Source organism: Eretmochelys imbricata, chromosome 2, assembly GCF_965152235.1.
Source record: "Eretmochelys imbricata isolate rEreImb1 chromosome 2, rEreImb1.hap1, whole genome shotgun sequence".
NCBI classification, from domain to species: domain Eukaryota; kingdom Metazoa; phylum Chordata; order Testudines; family Cheloniidae; genus Eretmochelys; species Eretmochelys imbricata.
Genome location: NC_135573.1, coordinates 171,577,055 through 171,589,665, shown reverse-complemented (window position 1 = coordinate 171,589,665; position 12,611 = coordinate 171,577,055). Strand labels below are relative to the sequence as shown.

Sequence of the window (12,611 nt, the reverse complement as noted above, 5' to 3'; positions counted from 1 at the left end):
ACTTGGATGTTATTGGGGGGGGGGAAGGGGTGATACGTAAAGTTTAGATACTTGTCCCATCCTTGTCTCTTCCGTATAGAAGAGTGATATTCCTCCCTATAAGGTCTGGGCTTTAAGTGTTCAAGGTTCTGACTAGCTGCTTTAATTAGACTGTGCCCTTGAGTTCCAGAGACAGAAGTGCCCCAAGTTCATGGCTGTCTCCTTCGCCAGCAAAATCCCAGCATTTGAGGGAGGAAGACAACTGCTGGCATAAGCCATCTGCTGAGACCCAAAGACGGATTTGAGGTAAAGGGTGAGGCATCTAAATGACATGATCCAATCTCAGATATTAAAGGTTCAATGTGATGAAAAATCAGGCTTGGCCACAGCGGCCCTAGAATGAAGATCTTGTTCTAGTGTACCAACCTGTAGTCAAAAAACAGCTCTTCACCAGTCTGAATGGCTCTCTTAGCAAATATACCTATTCTGTGATCTCCATTAACCATCATAACTGTTTAAAAAGAGAGAGAGAGTATAAGGTCAGGGTCTTAGCTCACATTTGCATGACTTATTTGTATTTACACATTCTGCCACCATTTAAACATGTATTCTTATTCAACGTTCTACAGTAATGATGTTTCATGTATTGTTAGACTAACCATAGTTTAACTTTGTCTGGTATTACCTTTTGCATAGCAGTTGGGATTTACTGAATGGTTTGCAAAGCGGATTTTGTTACCCTTGCGTGTTGCATCAACCACAAAATCTAGAAGAGAATGTGAGCAGTTAGAACAGGTTTCTTCTAAAGAGCTTTCTAAGCACATCTGAGAATATGCTGTACAGCTCCTAGCCTATTTTATGCACCTGTCAGGTTATAACTTTAGAGTGTTCAGCTTCACACATGAAAGTCATTTTGAAAAACCTTCTCCGATGTTAACTTTTCCTCAGGGAAGGCTAACAAGTTGCTATATTAAAATATCATGGCATTTGTAGTTAAACATTCTAAACTTCCTAAAATTGAGGTTTCCACCTGCTAATCTTTTTCACATTCCACCTCCATCCATCTCCTGCCCAAATGATGTACACTGATGTTTCTAAATTAGATGGATTCTTTCCTTCCAAGTCTACAAGCTGTTTATATAAAAAGGTCAGTACATTTTAAAGAGCTTCCTTCATGAACTTTTTGCAGCACTTAGGGCTAGATCCACAAAGGGACTTCAGTAGTACAACAGTGAGCATTGTGACACCTAACTTTTAAGCACCATGCTGTCCCGTAGCATCCCCAGCCATGAGGTAGGCTCCCGAGAGTTAGGTTCCTAATAGGATTTCTCAGAAGCCAGCATGCTGAGCTGGGAATGGCCTAAAATAGGCCCCATCTCTTTCCTTAGCATTTCCTACTGCCTAAGCCCCATCTATAAAAGGTGTTTAGGCACGTGATTCGTGGACAAACCCTTTCACAAAAGACAGTTACAGAGGACTCTACATGTATGTGAGGCCCAATATGGTAGGTATGCTCTGAGAGTGCCCACTGGATCAGGCCCCGCAGGTGAGATAGGCAGGAATCACCTACTCTGAGAATCCCACCTGGACATAGAAGTGAACACTGGCAGAATTTAGGTGCCTCCAGGGTTAGGTGGCAGCTAAATGGAGGTTTTGAAAAATCTTAGTTGTGTCAATTAAAATCAATAGCTAAACATACGTACCGTTATTCAAATTGAATAGAAAGCTGCACATGTACTTGTCATATACCTTCCCTCTTCTGTCTGCCTCATCCTGAGAAATAATCTGAAAGAAATATTGCTTATAAAAAAGGCCATTTATTTTTCAGCTGGTAATGGAAATAGCCACAGCCTCAAGCATGTCCGTCTCTCATGCCTACTCAGACTTTATATATGTCAAAGTTGCTCCACATCTAAAGCCCATCATAACTGGAATCCTAACTTTTCAAAGACTTATTCCATTCTGGAATGAAGTTTATACTGCAAGTGGAATTAAGACAGAGAAAACTTTAACACTACAGCTCAGGCTGACAAGTGGTCTTAGATTATGCTGTTCTGTGGGTGGATGCAAAGACAATGACTGCAAGACTAAAAAGTCTATAGCTGTCATCTTGGAGACATTTCCAATTCAGCATACGAAGTTACACTAACTAGGGCTCTCTCTTATTTAGTAACCCAAAACAGCACTATCAGCTCAGCCTAGAAGGGAGACATATTTTGTTATTCTGTTTCTCTAAAGATATATAAACTTTAAATATTTTTTTTAATTTAACAGTTTTCAATTCAACCCATTTAAAATTAATTTTAAAATAATATTATTTTATGTATTTAATTTAAATGATTTATCTAAGTAGTACATGTTTGCAGCCACATTTTAAGAAAGGTCAAATCACTGAACTGGTAGAAGTCACTCGCTAAGCATCTGGAACCAATTTGTTGAAATGCTAAACCAGCTTTTAACATCAATAGCCTCTTCTGCAGGTTCAGAGAGAATATTTTCTTTGTTTCAGTTTATTCAACTAGTTCAGTTCAATTACTAGTTCATTCACAGTTGAAAAAGCAGGAAAGCTTGTTTTCCTTTTCCAATCTATAAATAAAAACTAGGTGTGAGAGGATGAGATCTACTAGTTCTAAAATCTTGAAGGTCATGGTGATCAGAAACAATCAGTACAATTTACTAACAGATAATTACTTCCTTTAATAAATCAGTTTTAACTACAAAACATGTTTTGATAAACCTTTTTTCCCTCTTATATATCCAGCCCACTTAAGGTAGTTTTATTTAATTTTAAAAAAATTTAAAGCTGTTGTTGTGCATTTTCAATCAAATCTGAAAATAGAGCTTGATACGAAAGTTAATTATCTAGTAAAGAAGAAAGCATCTTCACCATTTTCTAAAAAGAAACATTAAAAATCTAAATGTAAGTTAAGCTATATATCTGCTTAAATAAATGTGTACAGCTATATGTATTCTCCTGGTTAGCAAAAGGAAGCACCAAATTTAGTGTAAAGACTACTTAGTTGCAAATCAACATGTTTAACAGTTACTAACCAATAAGGATCAACCTTTCAATTGCAAAAAAAAAATGTACAAATGCACAACATGATTTAATCATACTGTGATTGAAAATGACAATTTAAATCAAAGCAACTTAAATCAACTCACTCTGTGCAGGACACTCACTTCTGGGCCTTAGCTCTCCCTTTCACACAGCCTGATATCGGCATTTGGGGCGGTTAGAGGGCAGTGTTGCCTACTGAATCTTGGCAGTGTCTTATGCTGGCAGTCAAATAATTTTGCCGGAAGCTCCAGATTTATTTTAACTGGGACTGCTCTTTAGAGCAGTGTTTCTCAAACTGTGGGTTGGGATCCCAAAGTGGGTCGTGACTGTTCTACCAGGGTCATCAGGGCTGGCATTAGTCCTTGTGGGGTCTGGGGCTGAAGCCCAAGCCCAAGGGCTCCAGCCCTAGGTGGCAGGGCTCAGGTTACAGGCCCCCTGCCAGGGGCTGAAGCCCTTGGGCTTTGGTCCCCCCACCCAGGGTGGCAGGGCTCTGGTGGGCTCAGGCTTCAGGTCCCCCCTCCTTGGGTCATGTAGTAATTTTTGTTGTCAGAAGCAGGTTCCTGTGCAATGAAGTTGAGAAGCCCTGCTTTAGATCCATCCTCTCTTCCAGCCTCATCCTCACAGGCACCCAAAAGTCATGAAAAATCTTGCCAGTGGAAAAATGTCAGTATCAACCATGGATTCAGCTATGTATACTAGATGCTAGGGAAGCTTTTATTCTTTTGGCAATGCCAAGACCTTGAAACCTGCTGTGAATTATTGTATAACATTCCTTTATTCTGCAAAAGGGTACTAAATCTACAAACAAGCTAGTTCCCAAGCCTGGAGACATTTAACTAGTTTTGCTTTATAATTAGTCAAGGTCACAAACTGATACATCACTGAAGAAAGTGACCTTGATTATTTTAGTGAGACATCTATTTTTAAAAAACAAATGTCTTATGCATACAGCTGTAACGATTAAAACATACATTTGAAGCACTGGTTTTCAACCTGTGATCCTTGGACTATTTCTAAGATTTCCTAAGATGTCCGCACCTCCAATCAAAATTTTTTAGGGGTCTGCAAATGGAAAAAGGTTGAAAACCACTGACTTGAAAGGTACTATCTTTCCTTACCTCACCACAGTACTCAGAGATGAATTCATTCTTCTGTACGGGGTCTTTGATGAAAATTCCCCAGCCCGCCACATCTGAAGGTGCCAACAGCAAATGCTAGAGAAGGGGAGAAACAAGAAACATATCATCTGACTTAAGTTTTCTGGAATGTTTAAATGATAAACATACACAGTTGCTAACATTTGGGAAGGGGGGTGGGGGGGAGGAGAGAGAAGGTGCACATAAAGGAGACCAGATACAGTGCTAATGAAAAAACATTCCAGGGTAGAAGTGGCCACGGGGTAGAAATTGTTTGGTTATAAATCCAAGTAACAAGACACATGCGTAACTGTATCTGTCTATACTAAAGGCCTCCAGATCAGAATCTTAAAAAAAACTTGGTAAATTAAGAGATTTTTAAAACTGCAAAAGTCTGCTTGTAAAAGTGCAATATTTACCACTTTAATATTAATCTGATTATGGAAACAATGAACTAGTGCTTTAAAATACTATTTTTTTCAACCTACAAGAAGTGATGCTCAGCTTCAGTTTACATATGTTGCACACAAGTTAGTACTGAAGAAAACAGTAGATGTTCCATTCCATAGTGGCACAAGTTGCATAAGGAGCTGTACAAAGATGAGTAAAGTAGCACATAACTCAGAATGGCAAAGTAGGTGGAAACCATTTTCCTTTTCAGACTAGTCTCTCTCTTTTTGTTGGCCAGAAAAACCACAGCAGAGTCCAAACTCCAGTGCACTTGGGATTTTTTGGCATGAAAACAATATTAGGCACCCTCCTCATTGTACACATGACGTAAAAAGGCAAAAACAGTGGAGCTGGGAGGACGTGTATGTGGAGAAAGGTAAGCATATACACCTTTTTGGATCCCCTCTGAATGCTGCAGTTCTTGCAAGACACATTTTTGCTGTCCCAGTGATCGGCTGCTCCACATGTTAGACAGAGGTCTGGATCACATTCACGTACAGCCAGATAGCATGGACACTGCTTAGTGTTGCACTGTGCTTTGCAGCGGCATCCAGGAAACCTGTTTTGGCCTTTAATGAGGAAGGAAAGATAAATAAGTAAACATGAAAAAAAGGATCACAGTTCATGTCCTAGACTTTAGCAAAAATACATTGATTCCTTGCTCCAGATGTCTCATTTCTCCAATACTTAAGGTTAATACAAAGTGAACAGGGTCAGGCAGGGTATATCTTCGCAGCCTGCAGCTGTGAGCCTCCCAGCCAGGATGACAGACTCAGACTGGTACTCTAAAAATAGCTATGTAGGCAGCACTTTGACATTGCAGCTTGGGCTCTGAAGCCTAGGGAGAGGGTGGGCTTCACAGCCTGAGCTCCAGCCCAAGCTGCAACCTCCAAGCACTGTCTATATAGCTATTTTTGGAGCACCAACCTTGAGCCAGTTGACCTAGGCCAGGAGGCTTATTACCATGGGCTGAGGAGACATACCCTAAGGATGTTTTCTCTGCAATGTTCTACTGAATGAAGCAGTGTTCACCATATGCACCAGTTTTGAAACTCTTCCTTTAAACAGAGGCATGGTAAGTTTCTTTATACAGGCCTTATATGCAAGAATAATCAACTCACTGCTCCTTAATGCCCCAGTCCTGCATTCATTTAAAGATGTTTCACTATGAGCATGTAGTCTCATTAAAAATTGCACCTTAAGTATGTATTTCAAAGATATTTAGATGTTGATCTACTTGGCGTTGTTAATGCTTAACTTATTTAGAGATTTCTGTATCTTTAGAAATTCTGAAAAGAACCAGGAAGCCAGCATACGGGTGCGTGTACGCCCTTGTTTCTTACCCTAGAAATATCAGTAAGGCAAAGTGTGTTTTTTTCTGGTTTTGTTGGAGGACCACTTGGAGGCAGAGAATTTATTGTGAGCGTTTAACTCCCTACTTGAATGGGTGAGGGTGCTGAATTTATAATAAAGACTCTATTCAAAGTGTAATTAGCCATTAAAATTAAACAGGTGTTAACAAAACCAAAGAGATGTAAACAGACTAACTAAAAAGCACTTTCACTCCTTACTTGTAATGTCATCATTTATGCTTCTGGTCACCTAGACATAACCTGAAATAATCATTTTTAAAAAGCGGGGGGAGGGGGGGCCCTCTCTGAAAACTTTCCAGGCCTTCTTTCAATGTCAAAAAACAGGAAAAAATAGCACCAGCCCATGTTTTTGCCCTTTGTGGGCCTTTTATTTAATACCAGCAGTAAATTTGTGTCTACAAATGAAACCAGTCTATGAAAAAAGACACTCAATTGTAGACACCTTCCAAAATTACTTACATTCTGAGCTGCACTGACAAAACTTCTCACAAAAGTTCTGAGCAATTACACAAGGACATGAGCTGTCACAAGGCTGACGAGGATGATCACATGGCTGGTAGTTGTAAACATGATTAGAGGACCCATCTGAATAAAAATAGTAATAATTTGAAAAGATTAAGCATGAGAGAACGGTAAATTTGGTAACCAAAAATCTCAAATAGGAAGTCCCCTCTTAAAATTCACTTCAACAAAAGAGGCCTATCAAACCTACTCTTCTCAAAGTATTAACAATAACTAAACAAAAAGCTGAGGCATTAACAAGATGCATGTTAACTTAATTACTGAGTTGCTTGCTTGCTGTTGCACCTCACTCCTCATATTACTAATCTGTAGTGTATTTAGAACCTAAGAGCTCGTTTACAGTGGGAAGTGACTAGCAGAACTATAGCGGTATAATATTACTAGCATCGGCATCGACTGCATGGGTGCTCCAGGGCTGGAGCAACCACAGAAAAAAATTAGCAGCTGTTTAGCACCCACCAGCAGCCAAGCTTCTCTTCCTCCCCCTGACTCCTGCCTACCTGCAGCCCACCACTGATCAACTCTTCCCCCTCTCTCCCAGTGCCTCCTGCATGCCTTCGTGGAACAGCTGTTGAGCAGCATGCCTGAGGCATTGGGAGGGACGGGGAGGAGCCAGGACAGGGCACGCTCAGGGGTGGAGCCTTGGGGAAGAGGTGGAGTGCAGGCAGGGCCAGGGGTGGAGCAGGGGGTGAAGAGATGGGGCCTGAGGTGGAGCAGGGGTTGAGCACCCCCAAGGAAAATTAGAAGCCTGCACCTGTGAATACTATAGCTCTGTATGTGGACAATCTAGACCAGTAGACATGCTGGCTGCTGCTTCCCGCAGCTCCCATTGGCCACTGGGAGCAAACCGCAGCCACTGGGAGCTGCAAGCAGCTGTGCAAATGTAAGCAAACTGTTTGGCAGCCCACCAGCAGATTACCCTGACGGGCCATGTGCAGCCCACAGGCTGACCCCACTGATCTAGACTACAGTCATTTTTATTCCACAAGAGAAATTATACTGCTTAGCAATACCCATACAATTATACCGCTATATTTCTGCTAGTCAATTTCCCTGTGATGATAAACCCTAAGCTCTGAAGGCAGGAATCTTGTCTTTCGCTTTATCTGTAGAGCAGCTAGTAGACTTTGGGTGCTATATAAATTAGTATCTGCCTTCAATCCACTAGCACTTATGCTGGTTTAGGTGAATTTGTATAATGTTGCATCTGTTTCAGTTAACAACCAAGCAGCAATTAATTAATTAATGAAAATAAAAACTAAAAATCCACCTCTGAACAGAAGATTATTCTTTAATCAAAGTCTCTTCCATCCCCACAAATTTCCAGAGCATCTTTTAAAATAAAGAACAAAACAAAACCCCCACACAAATGCAGCTCATCACAATAAGAGTTGTGCTGTGTTATTTGCACTATAACAAGGCCTACCTAAAGTGTTATGAATTCATTGCCTCCTTCCTGTTTAGTTTTATTTTCTTTTAAAATATGCAAAACTTTTTCTGAACAGCTGCATAAACAATGTGGAATATCCTCTGTCCCTGCTATATCAGTAATGTATGGTTACTATTCTTCAGTCTCCTTATGACGCCTGACTCCCCATAAAAAGTATAAAAGGCCTAACGTCATTCAGAAAACATTAGTAGGATCTTAAAAATTCAGGACATAAAGTTGAATGGAAAGATGCTAACCCTTTTTCAGCTGTATCTTTCTGCAATGAGCAGCCCACAACCTGCAAAAACACAAAACAAACACAAGAAGGTTGACAGGAACTCCTCCTGTACTGGGCTGGAGAATGTAGCTGCAGTTCTAGCACCTACAAAATCACTTTTAACTCGGAAAGTCTTCTGTAACAAGAATTCCTAAATCTTCTACATCGAAGTTTTACAGGAGATCCTCCACACTAGTCCAGTTTACTGCTAACATCTGGCGACATCAACGTGCTTGAGGCGATTTACAATCTACTAAAAATTATGTAGAAACTAGTGTTTTTAATTTAGCTTTAAAGCTGTAATTCCAATATATAGTTTCTTTAGCAGTTAAAACTAATTGAATTACCAAGTTTCACCATAACAAAGTTAAAACAATTGCAGCCAGGATTCCCTAAATTTATATTCCCAAGGAGTTAATTCATATGTTTAAAAACCAACATTAAATTTCTATTGTTTGTGAATATGGGACAGACTGTCAATTTGCTTCTGTACAGAGCTCCATTTCTAGAGAGAGTTAATTATTGTAACTGGTACAGTAATTGTAACAGTAATGCAGAGTGTTGTGTGTAGTGAGAAATTCTCATGGTAGATTCAAATGTTTAAGGAACAGAACCATGAATCTGCATCTCTTTCCAATGACTACGAACACCCAGAAGTTCTTCTTTCAAACATTAGGTACATTTAATACCTGTTAACTTCTTTTCTACACAGCATTACGTCAATCTGGATTCTGATGGATTACTGTTATTTCCTCCTGTGCACCCAACAGCTTTAACCAAACATAACACGATTCTCCACACAGCTAGCTTACATTAAATATATGTTAACCTGTTCTGCATCCAAATAAGTAGACTCTTGTCAAGGTAACTATGAGACTCAGAGTTCATGCTCTTAATTTCTTCGGATTTATAAGTTTTCTTCAAAAAAAAACGCTATACAAAACAGATTTAATTCCTTTTCAAGGTGGGTCACTCCAAGTGGGTATAATATTAAAGTAAAAGGATATAAACAGGTAAAAATTCCTATTTCTGCACTGTATTACTTCAATTAAGAGATACAGAACCTCTCTAGAAATCTGCTTCCCAACTACTTGAAGGGAGAAATAAGATTTCAAGTCAGAAAATTTAATATACCTCACATGATTAAGTTACATTCGCCAAACACTCCAGACTAGTTAAAAGTAGAAAAGACTACATAGCTGAACAATACTTCCTCCACAGAAGCTTTCCTTCCTTTGGCCCAAGATAATAATATGGATTAATAGTATGCCAAATTCCCTACGGTGATAGAAGCTTTTCATAGATAAGACTCTTGAATGAACAACTTAAATCAGACCTTTGATAATTATGAAGTGTCTATGAATTAAGTACCTCTCCAATTCTAACAAAGTAATATACTAATGTCCTGCAAAGGTTTAAGGTGTGCCACCTCCTTTCTAAGGGTGGATTCATACAAAATTTGGCAAGGAGACTGGATTAAAATGAAAGACTAACACTGTGGCCAAGATCAGAACCAAAATAACTTTACATGGTAAAAAATCAGATATGGAAGTTGTGATGAATTATGCCAGCTCACTGACTCTTCTGGAGGAGACTAGGGCCACTTAAACAGTACTTTGAGAGTAAAGGATTAAAGGTATATTGTGACCATGAGTTCAGAGGGGGAATTAAAGATGACATTAGGGACCAAGTGAATGCTTCAACATGGGCCAACTGGGATAACTAGAGGTCTGACTAGTGCTCTTCGATACTGGTGATGGGTGGCAACATAAACGCTAAGATTAGCATGGTGGCTTTCAGAAACTGAATGACTAAGAGGTGGAAGGTTGCCTGGAAGCACTGTACCTTTCCTTTAATGGCCTCAACAAGTGACATACTGGGGATAGGAGAAGTGGTGGGGTTGAGAGATTTATCACAAGTAATTCTATTTGTTATCCCTTCTCCCATCCTACTCAGCAAAACAAGACATTGTTGTAATTTCAACTACTAGGAAGCGAAGAGGCAAAAGTGCCAAGTGGGAGATTTCCACAGCAAAGTAGTAGTAGGATAGTATAAAATAGAGGAACTTCAAGTGATCTGTCCCAAGGGATGTGGGGTGGGATGGAATAAATACTGGACCATGACAAACAATTACTAGTGAGTAATTTCCCCTTACCGTACATGCCACTTCTCCCATTCTCCCCAGTAATAGTCAGGAGGTATTGCAAACATCAAGCCAGATGAGGTAGGTTTACCAAGAAGTGGTACTTGGAGAATCTTTCAGGCAAGAGCAATTTCACTATATAAATACATGTTGGAAGGTGAGAAAGCATTCACAAGTGTTGTTCCTAAATCCAGGTATCAGGAACAATAGGCTGATCAACAAAGTGGGAGTCAACTGATCTCTGCATCTGGTTCCTGCCTGCCTGTGCATTTAATAACTGAATGCTTCTGGCTTATGTTCACTTCTGATTACTGAAATTGTCTATCAAATATGTTGACTGTTCTGGCTAAAAATCCAGAAGATGTGGACGTTAACCGGATAGCAGCTATAGACATTTCTGGAGAAACTTCTAAAAATCTGTTCCTAGTAAAGGCATGAGGACAATACTGAATCTGTCTCTTGAGTTTAGAAATGAAAATTCAACTGATATATGTGGTTAGATCTGTTGGAAAAGCAGGTTTTTGCTTTTCTGCTTTTGTTCTCATTAGACTCCTTTAAAGATGCCATGTCGAGGCTCGCTGTAAAAATGCAGCCTTTTGGAAGGGAATGGAAGTCATTTGGGTCAAGACATCAGCCACACTGCTTGCCAGGCCATAATGATATTTAAGATACCTTTGGCCAAGATCCTCAGTATCCTGGGCAGAATAATATAGAAAAAACTATAGCTAGATGCTGTGAAGAACCAATCCCTGAAGAATGAGGATAGAAAGAAGAATTCAAATGAAATCTGATTAGAAATCATCAAGGATATTTCTTCACTTAAGTGTAGTCAAAGAAATCAAGTCAAGTCCTGTTTAATGAGGGAAAACAACTGATTACAGCTGATCATTATTGATCCAGTGAGATCAGAGGGAGACTGATGATGATTTCATTCATATCAGCTACATATGGATGAAAGCACATCAGAATGAATGACTAAAGTACAAATTTCTTCTCTTCTCAGTATATGGTTAAATTCTTCTGAGTTGGTGGAACTGTTGCTCTTTATTCAAGTTGTTAAACTGGTTGTCTCTTATACAGAGCTGTCTTCTCAGTTTAATTTGGAAGAATAGCAGAGATGGTACATAAAAAGACACCTCAAGACCACTGAAGTTATTAGGCTCCTACAACACAGATGTAAAAAAGAAAGTTGTCCTTTCTTTTTTAGCACAGCATTATCAGGCATCTAAAAGACTTTGGCATAGTAAGGAGAGAGGGAAACTGCTCTAAGCAATGAGCAGGCTGTATTTCTTACTAGGCTTTCCATTCTTTGAGCAGACTGGCATGCTAAGATGGTATGGGAACCCGATGCTGCAGGAGGTTAAGTTTGGTAGTGCTGATGTGGAGTAAACGGTAGCAGTTTGGCTTGCAAGACAGCTTCAGCATGTTGGTAGAGAGGCAACCCAGACTGAACAGAAACCTTAATGAAAAAGTGCTACCAAGTCAGGTAGGAAAGATGTTACAAAAGCCCTTAACTGAGCCTGCTGCTGCTTTTTCTCCTCTACGAATGGAGTTCTTCAGAAGGATGGTGCCTGTGAATGTAGGAAGCCACTATGAATTGTTTTTCAGGCGCTCTCCTGTCTTCTGGCAGAAAGAAACTGGAACGTGCAGCAGGCTCTAGAGAGCCTGCAATGGAAGCCATGTCCCAAAATTACGTGAGTTAGAGATAGATTGTTCAACACAATTTAAGCAGTCTGGCTCCAGTACAGTAGATTCAGACTGGAAACAACATAAAGAACACTTTCTACCTCTTCATTATGAGTGTTTCAGCCACTTGTAAACCTCTAGCCGCATCTCTCCCAAGAAGGCAGAGAAACAAGAAAATCGTCATGAACAAGTGTTGACAATATTGTTTTGTTTTACTCAAGAGGTTTCTTACATAGGAGGAAAAGTAACCCATTAGTCTTTGAGCTGACAGTAAAATGCAAAATCCTTTTCCCACAGTACAGTGAAGAATCCAGTGAGATGTTGTAAAAGCATTATAGACACCCTGAAATCACCTATCACTGACACATTGGCAACCAGTCAGAAAGAACACATTGGTGTATAGCACTTCCCCACCCAATGAACCAGAACAACAGAGAAAACCAGAATTCAAAGCTAACAACATTCCAAGACAGAGCTGCCAACAGTCCAAGTTTGGCTGGACAATTTCAGATTTTGAAAATCTTCCCACCAAATGCCTCAGGACAGTTGATAGCG

The 12,611-nt window shown here is 39.8% G+C and overlaps 1 protein-coding gene across 4 annotated transcripts in view; it reads right to left on the bottom strand.

Moving 5' to 3' along the window:
- Positions 1-12,611, bottom strand: part of EZH2 (enhancer of zeste 2 polycomb repressive complex 2 subunit) — an 85,650-nt gene that overhangs the window by 1,474 nt on the left and 71,565 nt on the right. For all 4 annotated transcript variants that reach the window (XM_077810964.1, XM_077810966.1, XM_077810965.1 and 1 more), the window contains 7 exons: positions 8,208-8,248; positions 6,459-6,584; positions 5,017-5,195; positions 4,159-4,254; positions 1,683-1,764; positions 665-745; positions 406-490 (listed from right to left, as the gene is read on the bottom strand). In XM_077810964.1, the coding sequence (XP_077667090.1) occupies positions 406-490; positions 665-745; positions 1,683-1,764; positions 4,159-4,254; positions 5,017-5,195; positions 6,459-6,584; positions 8,208-8,248 (690 nt within the window). The remainder of the gene's footprint in view (positions 1-405; positions 491-664; positions 746-1,682; positions 1,765-4,158; positions 4,255-5,016; positions 5,196-6,458; positions 6,585-8,207; positions 8,249-12,611) is intronic.